The sequence below is a fragment of the Atractosteus spatula genome (genome assembly GCF_055471065.1).
Source record: "Atractosteus spatula isolate fAtrSpa1 chromosome 10 unlocalized genomic scaffold, fAtrSpa1.hap1 SUPER_10_unloc_2, whole genome shotgun sequence".
Taxonomy (NCBI): domain Eukaryota; kingdom Metazoa; phylum Chordata; class Actinopteri; order Semionotiformes; family Lepisosteidae; genus Atractosteus; species Atractosteus spatula.
Window position 1 is genome coordinate 861,165 of NW_028296622.1, and position 22,471 is coordinate 883,635.

Genomic DNA, 22,471 nt, shown 5'->3' on the forward strand with positions numbered 1-22,471 from the left:
AGTACAGATCCCAGGACACTGTGTGTAAGAGTAGGGGTGTGGACCCCAGTGTCCTGACTGCTGGTCAGTACAGATCCCAGGACATTGTGTGTGAGAGTAGGGGTGTGGACCCCAGTGTCCTGACTTCTGGTCAGTACAGATCCCAGGACACTGTGTGTGAGAGTAGGGGTGTGGACCCCAGTGTCCCGACTGCTGGTCAGTACAGATCCAGGACACTGTGTGTGAGAGTAGGGGTGTGGACCCCAGTGTCCCGACTGCTGGTCAGTACAGATCCAGGACACTGTGTGTGAGAGTAGGGGTGTGGACCCCAGTGTCCCGACTGCTGGTCAGTACAGATCCAGGACACTGTGTGTGAGAGTAGGGGTGTGGACCCCAGTGTCCCGACTGCTGGTCAGTACAGATCCAGGACACTGTGTGTGAGAGTAGGGGTGTGGACCCCAGTGTCCCGACTGCTGGTCAGTACAGATCCCAGGACACTGTGTGTGAGAGTAGGGGTGTGGACCCCAGTGTCCCGACTGCTGGTCAGTACATATCAGGACACTGTGTGTGAGAGTAGGGGTGTGGACCCCAGTGTCCCGACTGCTGGTCAGTACAGATCCCAGGACACTGTGTGTGAGAGTAGGGGTGTGGACCCCAGTGTCCCGACTTCTGGTCAGTACAGATCCCAGGACACTGTGTGTGAGAGTAGGGGTGTGGACCCCAGTGTCCTGACTGCTGGTCAGTACAGATCCAGGACACTGTGTGTGAGAGTAGGGGTGTGGACCCCAGTGTCCCAACTGCTGGTCAGTACAGATCAGGACACTGTGTGTGAGAGTAGGGGTGTGGACCCCAGTGTCCCAACTGCTGGTCAGTACAGATCCAGGACACTGTGTGTGAGAGTAGGGGTGTGGACCCCAGTGTCCCGACTGCTGGTCAGTACAGATCCAGGACACTGTGTGTGAGAGTAGGGGTGTGGACCCCAGTGTCCCGACTGCTGGTCAGTACAGATCCCAGGACACTGTGTGTGAGAGTAGGGGTGTGGACCCCAGTGTCCCGACTGCTGGTCAGTACAGATCAGGACACTGTGTGTGAGAGTAGGGGTGTGACCCCAGTGTCCTGACTGCTGGTCAGTACAGATCCCAGGACACTGTGTGTGAGAGTAGGGGTGTGGACCCCAGTGTCCCGACTGCTGGTCAGTACAGATCCCAGGACACTGTGTGTGAGAGTAGGGGTGTGGACCCCAGTGTCCCGACTGCTGGTCAGTACAGATCAGGACACTGTGTGTGAGAGTAGGGGTGTGGACCCCAGTGTCCCGACTGCTGGTCAGTACAGATCCAGGACACTGTGTGTGAGAGTAGGGGTGTGGACCCCAGTGTCCCGACTGCTGGTCAGTACAGATCAGGACACTGTGTGTGAGAGTAGGGGTGTGGACCCCAGTGTCCCGACTGCTGGTCAGTACAGATCCAGGACACTGTGTGTGAGAGTAGGGGTGTGACCCCAGTGTCCCGACTGCTGGTCAGTACAGATCCAGGACACTGTGTGTGAGAGTAGGGGTGTGACCCCAGTGTCCCGACTGCTGGTCAGTACAGATCCAGGACACTGTGTGTGAGAGTAGGGGTGTGGACCCCAGTGTCCCGACTGCTGGTCAGTACAGATCAGGACACTGTGTGTGAGAGTAGGGGTGTGACCCCAGTGTCCAGACTGCTGGTCAGTACAGATCAGGACACTGTGTGTGAGAGTAGGGGTGTGGACCCCAGTGTCCCGACTGCTGGTCAGTACAGATCCAGGACACTGTGTGTGAGAGTAGGGGTGTGGACCCCAGTGTCCCGACTGCTGGTCAGTACAGATCAGGACACTGTGTGTGAGAGTAGGGGTGTGGACCCCAGTGTCCCGACTGCTGGTCAGTACAGATCAGGACACTGTGTGTGAGAGTAGGGGTGTGGACCCCAGTGACCCGACTGCTGGTCAGGGGTGTTGCTTAGTCGGGGTTCAGTCTGTACTCCCCAAATTCTCTCTCCTCAATTGTTTGCAGGTGGGATGAAGTGGGGTCCCTGACTGTAAAGTGCTTTGGAGATCGTTTGAGATAAACTTTCCAGAACCCCAAACAAGAGAGTTTTCTTATGAAAAATAATTTTAAAAGTATTTTTAAATTCCTAAGTGATTAGATATACCAGAAATGTTCATATCAGGCGGCGCCCAAGTCTTCATTCTGCCCTGGTGAGTTAATCATTAACTGAACCCAGTAAATAATTTATCAAGGGCCACTGAGAGGACAAAGTCCTGCCCTTCAGATCAGCAGGAAGAGACAGAGAGAGAGAGATGGCAGCGTATAGGAGCTCAGCACTCAGCCCTGGTGAGTTTTCTCTTGTTCTACCTGTCAGAGTGTCAGTAAGGGAATCACTGAGGGTCTCTTCTCTGTCACAGAGCACAGTAGCAGCTGGAGAAGTGTCTTCCTGTCTGCTGAGAGTGTGTTCTGTCTGTCAGACACACAGGGTCTGAACAAGGAGAGAGACAGGAGCTGGTTTACTTTCACTTTCTCTTGTCAGAGATCAGAGATCGGTACTGTAAACTCAAGCTGTTTGGAATGTACTACATATTTTAATAAGGTGTTTATTTAAGGTAAAATGATTGATGTAAAACCTGACTGTGTGCTGATGGTATTGGATTCACACTGTTAGTATTCATGATGCTCAGACACGCTCAGATTTGATCGTTTCCTGTTTGTTGCTCAGAGGCCGTGTTTATTGTACAGCTGATAATACCAGAGAGGAATCAGTACAGATGAACAGCAGAGGAATTTATTTGGCCCATAATTAGTAGTAATTCCAGGTTCTCATGCAGCTGTTTCTCCTGTGCTGACTGGAAGAGCTCATCCAGCTGTGTCTGGAGTGAAGCCGGGGTATCGTCTTCAACAATATGGCTGGGTAGCTTGTTCCCCCCTCCCACCCCTCTCTGTGTAGTATGTCAGTGTGGGACACCCCCATCAGACTAAAGAGACTCAGTTCATCCAGCCTGTCAGTGTGGGACACTCCCTCCAGACTAAAGAGACTCGGTTCCTCCAGCCTGTCAGTGTGGGACACTCCCTCCAGACTAAAGAGACTCAGTTCATCCAGCCTGTCAGTGTGGGACACTCCCTCCAGACTAAAGAGACTCGGTTCCTCCAGCCTGTCAGTGTGGGACACTCCCTTCAGACGAAAAAGACTCAGTTCCTCCAGCCTGTCAGTGTGGGACACTCCCTCCAGACTAAAGAGACTCAGTTCCTCCAGCCTGTCAGTGTGGGGCACTCCCTTCAGACTAAAAAGACTCAGTTCCTCCAGCCTGTCAGTGTGGGACACTCCCTTCAGACGAAAAAGACTCAGTTCCTCCAGCCTGTCAGTGTGGGACACTCCCTCCAGACTAAAGAGACTCAGTTCCTCCAGCCTGTCAGTGTGGGGCACTCCCTCCAGACTAAAGAAACTCAGTTTCTTTGGCCTGTCACTGTAATAATAATAATAATAATAATAATAATAATAATAATAATTGCTTACACTTATATAGCACTTTTCTGGACACTCCACTCAAAGTGCTTTACAGGTAATGTGGACTCCCCTCCACCACCACCAATGTGCAGCATCCACCTGCCCAGGCTAAACTAGACTACACTAAAACTACATTTTAGTGTAGTTAATTTCCTACAGCCCAGAATGTTCCTCTCCTCCAGTCTCATTTCAGAGCAGTGATATCTTTTGGATAAAGTGGTGATTTTAATTTAACAATTAAAGGTCAGTGTTGTACAGTTTAAAGATGCCCGACTGTCTTTTAACTGTATAAACTAACTCCTGTCTAATTCTCTTCAGGGGAGGTCAGAGGAGATCTGAGCAGAGATTTGAAGAAGGGGATCAGACTGGGCTCTAGGGGAGTGTTTCACACTCAGCAGTTAAATTAGTGTTCAGTGGGAAACATTTAGGACAGAATAGAAAACACTTCTTTACTGAAAGAATGGTGGGTGTCTGAACAAGACGTCCCTGCCAAGTGCTTAAGACTGAACCTTTCAGACATTTTAGATTCACAGCTACCAAATGAGCAGGATGGGAAATGATTTTGTGATTTTTCCTAAACCCTGGGCTCCTTTCAGACATGGCTGGTTGAGATTGTAGATTTACTCAGGTATGGAGCTCTTGATCTACCAACAAGCATCCTGGGCTGAAGGAGCTGCTCTCTAGTTTTCTCACTGCCTGCTGGTGTGAAAGTCTTGACTACAGGGTTCAGATTTGCTCTTTGTCTGAACAGCCTGACTCTGCAAACTCCTACTGCTACTGAACACAGTGTGTTATCGGGAGTGCTGTGAATGGAAATCAATGTTGATAACAGCTATTTCAGAACAAGCTCATTATACTTAATCTTGCAAATTAATACAATTTAACAAAAAATTGAGTTTGTACTAGAGAGAAGAGATTCAAAACTGCCATCAGTGATAAGAAGCTGGTAAGTGACATAAATAATCTGTGATCTTACTCTCTGACAGGGGAGGGACAGGCTGATTCCCATGAGGCACCACAGCGTTCCTCAGAGATCAGGATTATCCTGCTGGGGAAGAGAGGGTCTGGGAAGAGCTCAGCAGGAAACACCATCCTGGGCAGAGAAGAGTTTGAGACTGAGGGAGTAACTGAGGAGTGTGTGAAGAGACAGGGTGAAGTAGCTGGGAGGCAGATCACTGTGGTCGACACTCCAGACTGCGATGTGTGGCTGATGAGGAATGATCCACAGCAGATCAGACAGGAGATTGTGAAGATTGTGTCTCTGTGTCCCCCAGGACCCCACGCTCTCCTCCTGGTGATTAATCTGGAATCAAACACAGACTGGAGATCAGTGAAGGAACATCTGGAGCTTCTCAGTGAGAGAGTCCGGAGACACACAATAGTGCTGTTCACCTGGGGGGACACACCGAGAGACACAACCATTGAGCAGCTCATTGAGAGAGGAGGGAACGGGCTCCAGTGTGTGGTGAAGAAATGTGGGAACAGGTATCATGTTCTCAACAACAAGAACAGGGACGACCGCACTCAGGTCACAGAGATGCTGGAGAAGATAGAGGACATGGTGGCAAGAAACCATGGGCAGTACTTCACCATTGACATTGAACAACTATGCACTGAACTGTACACATACAATAGAGAGATAGAGGAGCTGAGACAGAGAGAGACAGAGGAGGAGGGACAGAGGGAGAAGGAGAGACAGAGAGAGATACTGAAGGAAGGGGAGCTGGAGAAAGAGACAGAGGAGCCCAGACTACCTGTCAAGAGGAGGAACAGTAAAGATCTTGAACCTCCCGAGAGTGAGTATAATTGATGCTATATTACTGAGTCACTGATCTTACTGGTCTGCAAACTGAGAGATTTAATCATCTTGTGTCCTATTAGGAATTAAAATCATACTGTGCTCCTCTCTGTACTATATTACTAACACAGTGGCACACTGATATGTACCAGCTTAAATTAGTTCAGTCTCTGTAAATGAAAAGGTTTATATCAGTTGATCTAAACACACAATAACCTCTGTAATCTGTTCCTCAAGACTGTGTGACCAGCAGTGTCAAAGGCAGCTCTGAAGTCCAGCAGGACAGGAATGGATGAAAGAGCCCATCAGCAGATCATTAGAACCCCAGACAAGAGCTGTTTCTGTACATCAGTCTGAAAGACTCGTCACAGCTTGTCTGCAGATCAGTGAGTCTGTGACTGAACAGCAGCAGCCTGTTGTAGAATCTGTGTCAAACAGGGTGAGATGGTGAATTACTGAATTTGCCTTTTTTTTAAAATGAGTGATTAATCACAAAATATAGTCTGACGCTCAATTTTTCAGGGTGAACTCAGAAGGATTATTGTTATTATTGTACTATGTACAGATTATCTTTATATCTCTATATATCCTTCTTCAAACAGTACAGAATCATGTGATATATCTGTTGTTTGAAGGCATATGACTGAATACACAGGGAGTGAAGCTGCTGTTTTCTGTTGTGTGATGTGTAAATGATTCTTCTCCTGTGTTTTGATCTGGAGCTTAAGAGTCTGACACTCTTTAGTGGGGAATTTAAGGCAGAATTTAAATTAAAGGCTATTCAGTCTTGAATAAACTGTTCAGCTGTGATGTTGAAACTGAGATCCTTCAAGAAACAGCTGGATGACAGGATCAGATCAACGAGTTACAGATCAATCAACCCAGATAGTTGCTTTCCTGTCATATGTCATTCCTTCTCGATGGTCTTGTGGTCTAAACATCTGTCTCTCCTCCTATTGCAGTGAGTGAAGGAGACCCTGCAGTCATCCTCTGAAGCCAGCAGCTCCGCGGTCACTCAGTAGAGCCAAAAGAGGACAGGACAAGTGTCCGGGAGACGGGTGACTGTGGTGGACACTCCAGACTGGACTACAGAACAGGAGCAAATTGTTGATACTGATGAGCAAAGTGAAACAGTAGAGAGATACAGGGAGACTGAGGAGCTGAGAAAGACAGCAGAGAAATTTAGAGAGAGCGTAGAGCCAAGGGACAGTAGAGCGATAAAGGAGGGGACTGAGGAGCTGAGAGAGACAGAGGAGACACACAGGAGAGAGATGCGAGTAATAGAGATACAGAGAGATGTCAGGGAGATACAGAGAAAAACTGCAGCAGGTCAGTCACTGATTCAGACAGTCTGTCTCAGCAGGAGAGGGAAATTAATTTCTCCTTATAAGCCCTGTTTAAATGAATTTAAAGATGATTTCATTTCTAACCAGTTTAATATCTCTTAAACGCTCAGACATTTGTTTAATTATGTGAGTTAAGTGTGTAAAATCATGACCTATTATATCTGTTATGACTAAAAATGATAAAAACATATCATGTTTTTAATTATACTGTACTAAAATGTAAGAGGGCTTTTTTTCAGATAAGTTGGAGAGTAAATCTCAGAGAAACTGTAAATTCCAACTTCAATTTCTCTCACAGACTGTTTACAAAGGTCTGGTTAGGTATGGTTTGACTGTAGCTTCCAAATCCCTTTGAAATAACCTAATTTCCTATCATTAAAAGCAAAATTGGTTTACTACTTACTAAATAACAGAGACCAAACACACAAAATTAGGAGCTCATTCAAGTCATGAGACTGTTAATCCAAGGATTATTATATATTAATATATAATACAACATAATACAATACAATATATATACACAAAATAAAATAACATTAATGTGTTTCTTGTATCTCCCCTATGGTGTATTTTGTGCATTTTTTTTCTGAAGCAATATCTCCCCCAGTATGTACTAGTGAAAAGACATTGTGTTTTATATATCAGGAGTACTACTATTCTGTAATAGTTCTTTCAGTAAACTGGTGGACCACCAATTCTATGATAAGTTATTAATTTAAGGATAGTACAGGGAAACCTAAGCAAAGGGTCCAAGTGAAGTACAGAGTCATGCTGATAACATCAGGTCCTAAATAAAAATACAGTATTTTAAATATATCTCAATGAATGTTTAAGAGCTTCACTCCAACAGCATAAAACACATTTAAAAAACTTAGCTTGTAAAAATCAAAGGTTAAAGATGTACACAATCTTTAGAAAATGTGTCTTTATAAACACATGTATAGTTCTTAAGGGATTAACTTTTTATGTTAATAAAGTTCAGTGAACTTTTAAAACATTTTTGTAATCTTATTGCATGACAACAAATACCGCTCTAATAGAGCACCAGTAAAAAATTGCAAAAACTTGTTTTTTCACGTAGCTGTGCAGCCATCCAAACGATCCGTATTTGTTACCTTGTTTAATTGAAATGTAGATTTCTTCAATAAAATTATCTTCCTCTTCATTAAAAAATCTTTGCTTGTTAATCAGTTGTGCTTCATATTCCGATGTCTTCCTGTTTAGCTCTGACTGGTACTTCATTGGACTAGTTTTGGGGCTAAAGGAGCAAAAGCTCACTGATGAGGAAGTGGAGAAGACGGAGGGGAAGGACATCCTCTCAATCTTCGATTGAATGCGAGAGGCTGGAGACGGTAGCTGCTGCATCAGATCCAAGCCGGGCTGGTGAAGCTGAGCGAAATGAAGAAGATCAAGGCATGTCTGAGATACCCGCACGACAACATGGAGCAGAACAAAAACTTTGAGACGGAGATGGAGGAGCTGGTCCCAGAAAGGAGGAGGTGGACCACGCTTCAATTAACTGCATCGCCTGTCGGGTTTCGTGCCATGCGGGATGTTTCCTTCCCCCTGCAGACGAGATGAAAGACTGCACTGTCATGGATGACACAGGGCACTGTGTGATCTGCCCGGGTCGCTGCCACCACTCTGACCATCCGAGATGACGATGTGGGAATATGAAGTTGTGAAAGTCAAGAAGACGGTCAAAGAACTCAAGGACAACTTTGTTAAGGCTTCCAGCAAATTGATGTCAACGACGGAGATGCTCGAGAACATCGAAGTTGACTTTGAGGTGATCAAAGAGTGGATCATGCAGCTGATCAGGCTGTCCTCCAACTGCCTGGCGCGGCTGGAGGAGATCGCCCTGAAGCCCAACGCTCTGTCCACGGCCGCCTACATCGAGCTGCTCATCCGCAACGAGGAAGAGGAGGCCCGCATCGCCGAGCTGCGCAAGATGAAACAGCACGCCGAGATCCTCCCCAAGATCGCCAACAACGAGAAACTGCTGCCGGAGGAGCGCAGGGATCATGAGGGAGAGAAACGAGAGGCTGAGAAAAATCTCTACAGGAATAAAAAACCTGGAGTGCAGGAAACTGAACTGAACACGATTTAATCCTTTCTCATTTACTCAATTTACTCACTGTCTTCTCCCAGATGGGAAATGTGCTTTAGGCAGGTTAAAGACACAACACAAGACAGGATACGATGAACACAAACCCATCAACACATAAGCAATAATCAATGAAAGTTCAGGAGGGGTGAAGGCAGCTGAATTCCTTAAACTCAGCTGCCACAACTTGCATTAATTCTGACTTAAGAGCTCAGCCTCCATATATACCACTCGTCGCCCTCTTCCTCTGCCTTGCTCAATTTTCACTAACCTCCTTCACTCCCATTGCACCTCCCCCCTTGGTCGCATGGGGCCCAACTGATGGGAGGTTGGCCCTCAGCCAGCCGGGTTAAGCCAAGTCTTCACAACTCTACTTTCTCCTGATCTTCCATTGCTGTCGTTCCCCATCAACTAGACCAAATCGACACCCTGGGGGAAGAAGCTTGGATTGACAGGGCGAGGGGTGGTCATGGCACTCACACCTCTGTTAGCTCATTGATTGAGATATTGATCAGTGTTGATCATGAGCTCAGACTGTCACACCTCTGTTAGCTCATTGATTGAGATATCGATCAGTGTTGATCAGGCAGTCAATAATTATGTTGGCTCTCTGCAAGGCTTATTGTGCATAAACTACCAGTTGTAACTGTTCTGCACCAATAATTTAACTGGTTACTTTCCCTTTCTGGACTGGTATGTCTATTGGGTTAAAAGAAATGTATTTACAAGCCTGCTTGTTTACAGTGTCATAGAGCCACAACATGTCACTGGACGTTTTGGTTTTGTTGTCTCGTTCTGTAATTACAGAAATGTAATTATTATGTGATGAAAATTGGAGGTTATACATGTAACTGTGTCCTGGGTAATTTAGTTTAGAATATATATATATTTTTAGATTTTAGTTTTTTTTTTAAATACAGCAGACATCTGACTCATAAAAAACTCTTTCCAATGTGATTTTCACCATTTGTCCCCCAGGAGGAGCTCCAGTCCCACTTTGATATTTTAATTTGTACTCTTCTGTATGCATGTGTGCTGCTCCTAAGCAGAGTTAAATATACTCACGAGTACACTGTTGTGCAGAGCTGTGTTTTTTTACAGGTTTGAACATTTCCTTTGCACATTAAACTACAGCACATGAAATCTACTTCAGATCTTTAAATATTTCACTTGGTAGAACTGGATCTCTTTGGCCGAGGACAAAGGAGATTTGATCCAAGGGTATGAAATCCTAAGGAAGTTTTATATTTCTGTCTGTACTTCAGGATATATAGACCCACCTAGTGTACCTTATCACAATCAGCAAAGTACAAAGAATAAGGAGATCACAATTGTAAACTACATAATAGGACATTTAGGGTGGAGAAATTAAAACTCTCCTTCACACAAAAGAGTGTTGCTCCTTCACACAAGGAGCAGCTTGTTCCACACTCCCACTCTTCTTTGTGTAGAGACATGCCTCCTGTTCTCAGGTACAAATACATGTAACTGTTGCTTCACTTCAAAATGAACATGTTTCACGGGATTAACGAACACCCTTCACAGAGAAGCAAGTGCCTTCAGATTTTGCATCACTGGACACCAGTGAGTTCATTGGCTTATCTTGGCTCATTAAATTAATTATTTATCAATCCATTATTAAATCATTAATTAATTCATTAACAAAGTAAACAGGAGAATGAGGTACCGAGCTGCTGAGCCACACAGAGCCTTATAGCTGACCATGAGGATTTTGAAAGCTGACTGGAAACCAGTGCAGGGACTCCAGGACAGGAGTAATGTCATCACCTGCACAAGACCTGGTCATGATTCTGGCTGCTAAATTCTGCACAGTTAACACAGAAAATACTACTACAACTACTTCTACTACTACTTATAATAATAATAATTGCTTACACCTATATATAGCGCTTTTCTGGACACTCCGCTCAAAGTGCATACAGGTAATGGAGAATCCCACCACTAACACCAATGATTAGCACCAACCTGGATGATGCAACAGCAGCCAGAGTTGTGCCAGTACTCTCTACACAGCAGCTCTCAGTGGAGAGGAGCACAGACTGATGAAGCCAGTTCAGGAGGAAACAGGAGAATGACTGTGAAAATCTCTCTGGCCAGCACTGGAGTATCCTGAGCCTGGGGCCTACAAAAACTTTAGTCCCAGGACAACATTTTTTTTTTATTTGTATGATAAAAACTGCAAAAAAGAATATATAAATATAGCAAGGAATGTGGCACTGTGGCACAATTTGGTAGCTTTGCCGCCTCACAACAGGTTTAATTCCTGTCTGTGTGGAGTCTGCATGTTCTCCCCATGTTTACATGGGTTTCATAGACATGCAGATGGGTTAATGGACTTATGGGAAAACTGTCCCTGGTGTGAGAGTATCTGTGTCGGCGTGTCTCTGTGTGCGACTGAGTCTGTCTGTCCTGTGTCCCTTTGCTTGCCCGGATATTTTGTTTCTTTTCAAAAGTGAAAGAAATTAAAATAATCAGTCAAACCCTGCAGATAATCTGCAGTAGATTAGCAGTTGTTAGTTGTCATTACCAGTTCTCTCCAGTGAACACAGGCTTCTAATCGGGTCTAATATAGAATCTACCACTCCAGTACTGGAGTCGAATGTTGCCAGAAAAAAAAAGCATAAAATTGCAAATTTTTCATTACTTCTCACCAGAAATGTAACCTGTTCAGACAGAAATTACGGCACTTCTACACCTACGGCCGCACAGTCAGCTCGGAATCCTACAGACACAAACTTCCGCCCCTTCACTCGCTCACCAGTTCAACAACAGAGGATAGATTTCCTCTTAAAAATCAGCACATTAATGGCGTCCTTATCGCTTAAATTAACACCCGAGGACACTTTGTACACGTCACAGTGATTGATTCTTACATTCACATTGAAAACTCCAAACAGTTCACAGTGCAGTGAGGATACAATGTTCCTGAGACGACATTATTTAAATTAAAAAAAAAGAATTAAAAGCTACGCACTGGACCGAGGAAATATATCGGAACTGACTGCTTTAATCCCGACAAACCCTCATCAGGGTTTTCTCTTAGGACTGAAGAAATACAGCCAACATAACAATAATAAAAATGAAAGCAATACAGTTAAAATCGGACTGCACAACTAAATCTGAGAGGAAAGCCCAGTAAAAACTGGTAAAAAAAAGATCTGGAATAAGAGAAGTTCACTGTTTAGAAAGAGAAATAGAAAAAGGCCGCCGCGAGCCCTCCTCAAGCCTCCTCAGTCAGTGGCAGCGCAGCGCTGCTCTCTGATTGGCTGGGGGCTGAGAAAGACGCAATTTTCCGGTTTTCCCTGTCAATGTGTGTGAGAGTAGGGGTGTGGACCCCAGTGTCCCGACTGCTGGTCAGTACAGATCAGGACACCGTGTGAGAGTAGGGGTGAGGACCCCAGTGTCCAGACTGCTGGTCAGTACAGATCAGGACACTGTGTGTGAGAGTAGGGGTGTGACCCCAGTGTCCCGACTGCTGGTCAGTACAGATCAGGACACTGTGTGTGAGAGTAGGGGTGTGGACCCCAGTGTCCCGACTGCTGGTCAGTACAGATCAGGACACTGTGTGTGAGAGTAGGGGTGTGGACCCCAGTGTCCCGACTGCTGGTCAGTACAGATCAGGACACTGTGTGTGAGAGTAGGGGTGTGGACCCCAGTGTCCCGACTGCTGGTCAGTACAGATCAGGACACTGTGTGTGAGAGTAGGTGTGTGGACCCCAGTGTCCCGACTGCTGGTCAGTACAGATCAGGACACTGTGTGTGAGAGTAGGGGTGTGGACCCCAGTGTCCCGACTGCTGGTCCGTACAGATCAGGACACTGTGTGTGAGAGTAGGGGTGTGGACCCCAGTGTCCCGACTGCTGGTCAGTACAGATCAGGACACTGTGTGTGAGAGTAGGGGTGTGGACCCCAGTGTCCCGACTGCTGGTCAGTACAGATCAGGACACTGTGTGTGAGAGTAGGGGTGTGGACCCCAGTGACCCGACTGCTGGTCAGTACAGATCAGGACACTGTGTGAGAGTAGGGGTGTGGACCCCAGTGTCCCGACTGCTGGTCAGTACAGATCAGGACACAGTGTGAGAGTAGGGGTGTGGACCCCAGTGTCCCGACTGCTGGTCAGTACAGATCAGGACACTGTGTGTGAGAGTAGGGGTGTGACCCCAGTGTCCCGACTGCTGGTCAGTACAGATCCCAGGACACTGTGTGTAAGAGTAGGGGTGTGGACCCCAGTGTCCTGACTGCTGGTCAGTACAGATCCCAGGACATTGTGTGTGAGAGTAGGGGTGTGGACCCCAGTGTCCTGACTTCTGGTCAGTACAGATCCCAGGACACTGTGTGTGAGAGTAGGGGTGTGGACCCCAGTGTCCTGACTGCTGGTCAGTACAGATCCAGGACACTGTGTGTGAGAGTAGGGGTGTGGACCCCAGTGTCCCGACTGCTGGTCAGTACAGATCCAGGACACTGTGTGTGAGAGTAGGGGTGTGGACCCCAGTGTCCCAACTGCTGGTCAGTACAGATCCAGGACACTGTGTGTGAGAGTAGGGGTGTGGACCCCAGTGTCCCGACTGCTGGTCAGTACAGATCCCAGGACACTGTGTGTGAGAGTAGGGGTGTGGACCCCAGTGTCCCGACTGCTGGTCAGTACATATCAGGACACTGTGTGTGAGAGTAGGGGTGTGGACCCCAGTGTCCCGACTGCTGGTCAGTACAGATCCCAGGACACTGTGTGTGAGAGTAGGGGTGTGGACCCCAGTGTCCTGACTTCTGGTCAGTACAGATCCCAGGACACTGTGTGTGAGAGTAGGGGTGTGGACCCCAGTGTCCTGACTGCTGGTCAGTACAGATCCAGGACACTGTGTGTGAGAGTAGGGGTGTGGACCCCAGTGTCCCAACTGCTGGTCAGTACAGATCCAGGACACTGTGTGTGAGAGTAGGGGTGTGGACCCCAGTGTCCCGACTGCTGGTCAGTACAGATCCAGGACACTGTGTGTGAGAGTAGGGGTGTGGACCCCAGTGTCCCGACTGCTGGTCAGTACAGATCCCAGGACACTGTGTGTGAGAGTAGGGGTGTGGACCCCAGTGTCCCGACTGCTGGTCAGTACAGATCAGGACACTGTGTGTGAGAGTAGGGGTGTGGACCCCAGTGTCCTGACTTCTGGTCAGTACAGATCCAGGACATTGTGTGTGAGAGTAGGGGTGTGACCCCCTGTGTCCTGACTTCTGGTCAGTACAGATCCCAGGACACTGTGTGTGAGAGTAGGGGTGTGGACCCCAGTGTCCCGACTGCTGGTCAGTACAGATCAGGACACTGTGTGTGAGAGTAGGGGTGTGACCCCAGTGTCCTGACTGCTGGTCAGTACAGATCCCAGGACATTGTGTGTGAGAGTAGGGGTGTGGACCCCAGTGTCCCAACTGCTGGTCAGTACAGATTCAGGACACTGTGTGTGAGAGTAGGGGTGTGGACCCAAGTGTCCTGACTTCTGGTCACTACAGATCCCAGGACACTGTGTGTGAGAGTAGGGGTGTGGACCCCAGTGTCCCGACTGCTGGTCAGTACAGATCCCAGGACACTGTGTGTGAGAGTAGGGGTGTGGACCCCAGTGTCCCGACTGCTGGTCAGTACAGATCAGGACACTGTGTGTGAGAGTAGGGGTGTGGACCCCAGTGTCCCGACTGCTGGTCAGTACAGATCCAGGACACTGTGTGTGAGAGTAGGGGTGTGGACCCCAGTGTCCCGACTGCTGGTCAGTACAGATCAGGACACTGTGTGTGAGAGTAGGGGTGTGGACCCCAGTGTCCCGACTGCTGGTCAGTACAGATCCAGGACACTGTGTGTGAGAGTAGGGGTGTGACCCCAGTGTCCCGACTGCTGGTCAGTACAGATCCAGGACACTGTGTGTGAGAGTAGGGGTGTGACCCCAGTGTCCCGACTGCTGGTCAGTACAGATCCAGGACACTGTGTGTGAGAGTAGGGGTGTGGACCCCAGTGTCCCGACTGCTGGTCAGTACAGATCAGGACACTGTGTGTGAGAGTAGGGGTGTGACCCCAGTGTCCAGACTGCTGGTCAGTACAGATCAGGACACTGTGTGTGAGAGTAGGGGTGTGGACCCCAGTGTCCCGACTGCTGGTCAGTACAGATCCAGGACACTGTGTGTGAGAGTAGGGGTGTGGACCCCAGTGTCCCGACTGCTGGTCAGTACAGATCAGGACACTGTGTGTGAGAGTAGGGGTGTGGACCCCAGTGACCCGACTGCTGGTCAGGGGTGTTGCTTAGTCGGGGTTCAGTCTGTACTCCCCAAATTCTCTCTCCTCAATTGTTTGCAGGTGGGATGAAGTGGGGTCCCTGACTGTAAAGTGCTTTGGAGATCGTTTGAGATAAACTTTCCAGAACCCCAAACAAGAGAGTTTTCTTATGAAAAATAATTTTAAAAGTATTTTTAAATTCCTAAGTGATTAGATATACCAGAAATGTTCATATCAGGCGGCGCCCAAGTCTTCATTCTGCCCTGGTGAGTTAATCATTAACTGAACCCAGTAAATAATTTATCAAGGGCCACTGAGAGGACAAAGTCCTGCCCTTCAGATCAGCAGGAAGAGACAGAGAGAGAGAGATGGCAGCGTATAGGAGCTCAGCACTCAGCCCTGGTGAGTTTTCTCTTGTTCTACCTGTCAGAGTGTCAGTAAGGGAATCACTGAGGGTCTCTTCTCTGTCACAGAGCACAGCAGCAGCTGGAGAAGTGTCTTCCTGTCTGCTGAGAGTGTGTTCTGTCTGTCAGACACACAGGGTCTGAACAAGGAGAGAGACAGGAGCTGGTTTACTTTCACTTTCTCTTGTCAGAGATCAGAGATCGGTACTGTAAACTCAAGCTGTTTGGAATGTACTACATATTTTAATAAGGTGTTTATTTAAGGTAAAATGATTGATGTAAAACCTGACTGTGTGCTGATGGTATTGGATTCACACTGTTAGTATTCATGATGCTCAGACACGCTCAGATTTGATCGTTTCCTGTTTGTTGCTCAGAGGCCGTGTTTATTGTACAGCTGATAATACCAGAGAGGAATCAGTACAGATGAACAGCAGAGGAATTTATTTGGCCCATAATTAGTAGTAATTCCAGGTTCTCATGCAGCTGTTTCTCCTGTGCTGACTGGAAGAGCTCATCCAGCTGTGTCTGGAGTGAAGCCGGGGTATCGTCTTCAACAATATGGCTGGGTAGCTTGTTCCCCCCTCCCACCCCTCTCTGTGTAGTATGTCAGTGTGGGACACCCCCATCAGACTAAAGAGACTCAGTTCATCCAGCCTGTCAGTGTGGGACACTCCCTCCAGACTAAAGAGACTCGGTTCCTCCAGCCTGTCAGTGTGGGACACTCCCTTCAGACGAAAAAGACTCAGTTCCTCCAGCCTGTCAGTGTGGGACACTCCCTCCAGACTAAAGAGACTCAGTTCATCCAGCCTGTCAGTGTGGGACACTCCCTCCAGACTAAAGAGACTCGGTTCCTCCAGCCTGTCAGTGTGGGACACTCCCTTCAGACGAAAAAGACTCAGTTCCTCCAGCCTGTCAGTGTGGGACACTCCCTCCAGACTAAAGAGACTCAGTTCCTCCAGCCTGTCAGTGTGGGGCACTCCCTTCAGACTAAAAAGACTCAGTTCCTCCAGCCTGTCAGTGTGGGACACTCCCTTCAGACGAAAAAGACTCAGTTCCTCCAGCCTGTCAGTGTGGGACACTCCCTCCAGACTAAAGAGACTCAGTTCCTCCAGCCTGTCAGTGTGGGGCACTCCCTCCAGACTAAAGAAACTCAGTTTCTTTGGCCTGTCACTGTAATAATAATAATAATAATAATAATAATTGCTTACACTTATATAGCACTTTTCTGGACACTCCACTCAAAGTGCTTTACAGGTAATGTGGACTCCCCTCCACCACCACCAATGTGCAGCATCCACCTGCCCAGGCTAAACTAGACTACACTAAAACTACATTTTAGTGTAGTTAATTTCCTACAGCCCAGAATGTTCCTCTCCTCCAGTCTCATTTCAGAGCAGTGATATCTTTTGGATAAAGTGGTGATTTTAATTTAACAATTAAAGGTCAGTGTTGTACAGTTTAAAGATGCCCGACTGTCTTTTAACTGTATAAACTAACTCCTGTCTAATTCTCTTCAGGGGAGGTCAGAGGAGATCTGAGCAGAGATTTGAAGATCTAAGGGGATCAGACTGGGCTCTAGGGGAGTGTTTCACACTCAGCAGTGAAATTAGAGTTCAGTGGGAAACATTTAGGACAGAATAGAAAACACTTCTTTACTGAAAGAATGGTGGGTGTCTGAACAAGACGTCCCTGCCAAGTGCTTAAGACTGAACCTTTCAGACATTTTAGATTCACAGCTACCAAATGAGCAGGATGGGAAATGATTTTGTGATTTTTCCTAAACCCTGGGCTCCTTTCAGACATGGCTGGTTGAGATTGTAGATTTACTCAGGTATGGAGCTCTTGATCTACCAACAAGCATCCTGGGCTGAAGGAGCTGCTCTCTAGTTTTCTCACTGCCTGCTGGTGTGAAAGTCTTGACTACAGGGTTCAGATTTGCTCTTTGTCTGAACAGCCTGACTCTGCAAACTCCTACTGCTACTGAACACAGTGTGTTATCGGGAGTGCTGTGAATGGAAATCAATGTTGATAACAGCTATTTCAGAACAAGCTCATTATACTTAATCTTGCAAATTAATACAATTTAACAAAAAATTGAGTTTGTACTAGAGAGAAGAGATTCAAAACTGCCATCAGTGATAAGAAGCTGGTAAGTGACATAAATAATCTGTGATCTTACTCTCTGACAGGGGAGGGACAGGCTGATTCCCATGAGGCACCACAGCGTTCCTCAGAGATCAGGATTATCCTGCTGGGGAAGAGAGGGTCTGGGAAGAGCTCAGCAGGAAACACCATCCTGGGCAGAGAAGAGTTTGAGACTGAGGGAGTAACTGAGGAGTGTGTGAAGAGACAGGGTGAAGTAGCTGGGAGGCAGATCACTGTGGTCGACACTCCAGACTGCGATGTGTGGCTGATGAGGAATGATCCACAGCAGATCAGACAGGAGATTGTGAAGATTGTGTCTCTGTGTCCCCCAGGACCCCACGCTCTCCTCCTGGTGATTAATCTGGAATCAAACACAGACTGGAGATCAGTGAAGGAACATCTGGAGCTTCTCAGTGAGAGAGTCCGGAGACACACAATAGTGCTGTTCACCTGGGGGGACACACCGAGAGACACAACCATTGAGCAGCTCATTGAGAGAGGAGGGAACGGGCTCCAGTGTGTGGTGAAGAAATGTGGGAACAGGTATCATGTTCTCAACAACAAGAACAGGGACGACCGCACTCAGGTCACAGAGATGCTGGAGAAGATAGAGGACATGGTGGCAAGAAACCATGGGCAGTACTTCACCATTGACATTGAACAACTATGCACTGAACTGTACACATACAATAGAGAGATAGAGGAGCTGAGACAGAGAGAGACAGAGGAGGAGGGACAGAGGGAGAAGGAGAGACAGAGAGAGATACTGAAGGAAGGGGAGCTGGAGAAAGAGACAGAGGAGCCCAGACTACCTGTCAAGAGGAGGAACAGTAAAGATCTTGAACCTCCCGAGAGTGAGTATAATTGATGCTATATTACTGAGTCACTGATCTTACTGGTCTGCAAACTGAGAGATTTAATCATCTTGTGTCCTATTAGGAATTAAAATCATACTGTGCTCCTCTCTGTACTATATTACTAACACAGTGGCACACTGATATGTACCAGCTTAAATTAGTTCAGTCTCTGTAAATGAAAAGGTTTATATCAGTTGATCTAAACACACAATAACCTCTGTAATCTGTTCCTCAAGACTGTGTGACCAGCAGTGTCAAAGGCAGCTCTGAAGTCCAGCAGGACAGGAATGGATGAAAGAGCCCATCAGCAGATCATTAGAACCCCAGACAAGAGCTGTTTCTGTACATCAGTCTGAAAGACTCGTCACAGCTTGTCTGCAGATCAGTGAGTCTGTGACTGAACAGCAGCAGCCTGTTGTAGAATCTGTGTCAAACAGGGTGAGATGGTGAATTACTGAATTTGCCTTTTTTTTAAAATGAGTGATTAATCACAAAATATAGTCTGACGCTCAATTTTTCAGGGTGAACTCAGAAGGATTATTGTTAGTATTGTACTATGTACAGATTATCTTTATATCTCTATATATCCTTCTTCAAACAGTACAGAATCATGTGATATATCTGTTGTTTGAAGGCATATGACTGAATACACAGGGAGTGAAGCTGCTGTTTTCTGTTGTGTGACGTGTAAATGATTCTTCTCCTGTGTTTTGATCTGGAGCTTAAGAGTCTGACACTCTTTAGTGGGGAATTTAAGGCAGAATTCAAATTAAAGGCTATTCAGTCTTGAATAAACTGTTCAGCTGTGATGTTGAAACTGAGATCCTTCAAGAAACAGCTGGATGACAGGATCAGATCAACGAGTTACAGATCAATCAACCCAGATAGTTGCTTTCCTGTCATATGTCATTCCTTCTCGATGGTCTTGTGGTCTAAACATCTGTCTCTCCTCCTATTGCAGTGAGTGAAGGAGACCCTGCAGTCATCCTCTGAAGCCAGCAGCTCCGCGGTCACTCAGTAGAGCCAAAAGAGGACAGGACAAGTGTCCGGGAGACGGGTGACTGTGGTGGACACTCCAGACTGGACTACAGAACAGGAGCAAATTGTTGATACTGATGAGCAAAGTGAAACAGTAGAGAGATACAGGGAGACTGAGGAGCTGAGAAAGACAGCAGAGAAATTTAGAGAGAGCGTAGAGCCAAGGGACAGTAGAGCGATAAAGGAGGGGACTGAGGAGCTGAGAGAGACAGAGGAGACACACAGGAGAGAGATGCGAGTAATAGAGATACAGAGAGATGTCAGGGAGATACAGAGAAAAACTGCAGCAGGTCAGTCACTGATTCAGACAGTCTGTCTCAGCAGGAGAGGGAAATTAATTTCTCCTTATAAGCCCTGTTTAAATGAATTTAAAGATGATTTCATTTCTAACCAGTTTAATATCTCTTAAACGCTCAGACATTTGTTTAATTATGTGAGTTAAGTGTGTAAAATCATGACCTATTATATCTGTTATGACTAAAAATGATAAAAACATGTTTTTAATTATACTAAAATGTGAATGTAAGAGGGCTTTTTTTCAGATAAGTTGGAGAGTAAATCTCAGAGAAACTGTAAATTCCAACTTCAAAACAATTTCTCTCACAGACTGTTTACAAAGGTCTGGTTAGGTATGGTTTGACTGTAGCTTCCAAATCCCTTTGAAATAACCTAATTTTCTATCATTAAAAGCAAAATTGGTTTACTACTTACTAAATAACAGGGACCAAACACACAAAATTAGGAGCTCATTCAAGTCATGAGACTGTTAATCCAAGGATTATTATATATTAATATATAATACAACATAATACAATACAATATATATACACAAAATAAAATAATATTAATGTGTTTCTTGTATCTCCCCTGTGGTGTATTTTGTGCATTTTTTTTCTGAAGCAATATCTCCCCCAGTATGTACTAGTGAAAAGACATTGTGTTTTATATATCAGGAGTACTACTATTCTGTAATAGTTCTTTCAGTAAACTGGTGGACCACCAATTCTATGATAAGTTATTAATTTAAGGATAGTACAGGGAAACCTAAGCAAAGGGTCCAAGTGAAGTACAGAGTCATGCTGATAACATCAGGTCCTAAATAAAAATACAGTATTTTAAATATATCTCAATGAATGTTTAAGAGCTTCACTCCAACAGCATAAAACACATTTAAAAAACTTAGCTTGTAAAAATCAAAGGTTAAAGATGTACACAATCTTTAGAAAATGTGTCTTTATAAACACATGTATAGTTCTTAAGGGATTAACTTTTTATGTTAATAAAGTTCAGTGAATTTTTAAAACATTTTTGTAATCTTATTGCATGACAACAAATACCGCTCTAATAGAGCACCAGTAAAAAATTGCAAAAACTTGTTTTTTCACGTAGCTGTGCAGCCATCCAAACGATCCGTATTTGTTACCTTGTTTAATTGAAATGTAGATTTCTTCAATAAAATTATCTTCCTCTTCATTAAAAAATCTTTGCTTGTTAATCAGTTGTGCTTCATATTCCGATGTCTTCCTGTTTAGCTCTGACTGGTACTTCATTGGACTAGTTTTGGGGCTAAAGGAGCAAAAGCTCACTGATGAGGAAGTGGAGAAGACGGAGGGGAAGGACATCCTCTCAATCTTCGATTGAATGCGAGAGGCTGGAGACGGTAGCTGCTGCATCAGATCCAAGCCGGGCTGGTGAAGCTGAGCGAAATGAAGAAGATCAAGGCATGTCTGAGATCCCCACACGACAACATGGAGCAGAACAAAAACTTTGAGACGGAGATGGAGGAGCTGGTCCCAGAAAGGAGGAGGTGGACCACGCTTCAATTAACTGCATCGCCTGTCGGGTTTCGTGCCATGCGGGATGTTTCCTTCCCCCTGCAGACGAGATGAAAGACTGCACTGTCATGGATGACACAGGGCACTGTGTGATCTGCCCGGGTCGCTGCCACCACTCTGACCATCCGAGATGACGATGTGGGAATATGAAGTTGTGAAAGTCAAGAAGACGGTCAAAGAACTCAAGGACAACTTTGTTAAGGCTTCCAGCAAATTGATGTCAACAACGGAGATGCTCGAGAACATCGAAGTTGACTTTGAGGTGATCAAAGAGTGGATCATGCAGCTGATCAGGCTGTCCTCCAACTGCCTGGCGCGGCTGGAGGAGATCGCCCTGAAGCCCAACGCTCTGTCCACGGCCGCCTACATCGAGCTGCTCATCCGCAACGAGGAAGAGGAGGCCCGCATCGCTGACCTGCGCAAGATGAAACAGCACGCCGAGATCCTCCCCAAGATCGCCAACAACGAGAAACTGCTGCCGGAGGAGCGCAGGATCGTGAGGAAGAAAAACCAGAGGCTGAGCAAAATCTCTACAGGAATAAAAAACCTGGAGTGCAGGAAACTGAACTGAACACGATTTAATCCTTTCTCATTTACTCAATTTACTCACTGTCTTCTCCCAGATGGGAAATGTGCTTTAGGCAGGTTAAAGACGCAACACAAGACAGGATACGATGAACACAAACCCATCAACACATAAGCAATAATTAAAGTTCAGGAGGGATAAAGGCAGCCAAACACCTTAAACTCATTTGCTACTACTCGCACTAATTCTGACTTAAGCGCTCAGCCTCCATCTACAGTGGTGTGAAAAAGTGTTTGCCCCCTTCCCAATTTCTTATTTTTTTTTGCATGTTTGTCACACTGAAATGTTTCAGATCATCAAACAAATTGAAATATTAGACAAAGATAACACAAGTAAACACAAAATGCAGTTTTTAAATGAAGGTTTTTATTATTAAGGGAAAAAAAATCCAAACCTACATGGCCCTGTGTGAAAAAGTGATTGCCCCCTAAACCTAATAACTGGTTGGGCCACCCTTAGCAGCAACAACTGCAATCAAGCATTTGCGATAACTGGCAATGAGTCTTTTACAGCGCTGTGGAGGAATTTTGGCCCACTCATCTTTGCAGAATTGTTGTAATTCTGCCACATTGGAGGGTTTTCGAGCCTTAA

The 22,471-nt window shown here is 46.0% G+C and overlaps 1 protein-coding gene across 1 annotated transcript; it reads left to right on the forward strand.

The window, feature by feature from the left end:
* The first annotated feature begins 2,292 nt into the window (after positions 1-2,292).
* LOC148812567 (GTPase IMAP family member 8-like) lies at positions 2,293-20,940 on the forward strand. The gene is made up of 7 exons (XM_088908512.1): positions 2,293-2,332; positions 4,484-5,293; positions 8,214-8,257; positions 8,299-8,723; positions 15,353-15,414; positions 17,609-18,418; positions 19,383-20,940. The coding sequence occupies exons 1-7, from the start codon at positions 2,299-2,301 to the stop codon at positions 19,412-19,414; spliced, it is 2,217 nt and encodes a 738-aa protein (XP_088764638.1). The 5' UTR covers positions 2,293-2,298; the 3' UTR covers positions 19,415-20,940.
* Positions 20,941-22,471: the final 1,531 nt, after the last annotated feature.

Excerpts from the sequence above, each read along its gene's own strand:
- LOC148812567 (XM_088908512.1), top strand. The coding sequence starts at position 2,299 with ATGGCAGCGTATAGGAGCTCAGCACTCAGCCCTG. Across the intron at positions 2,333-4,483 it reads GAGCTCAGCACTCAGCCCTG|GGGAGGGACAGGCTGATTCC; the intron begins GTGAGTTTTCTC and ends ACTCTCTGACAG. Across the intron at positions 8,258-8,298 it reads TGGATGACACAGGGCACTGT|ATGACGATGTGGGAATATGA; the intron begins GTGATCTGCCCG and ends TGACCATCCGAG.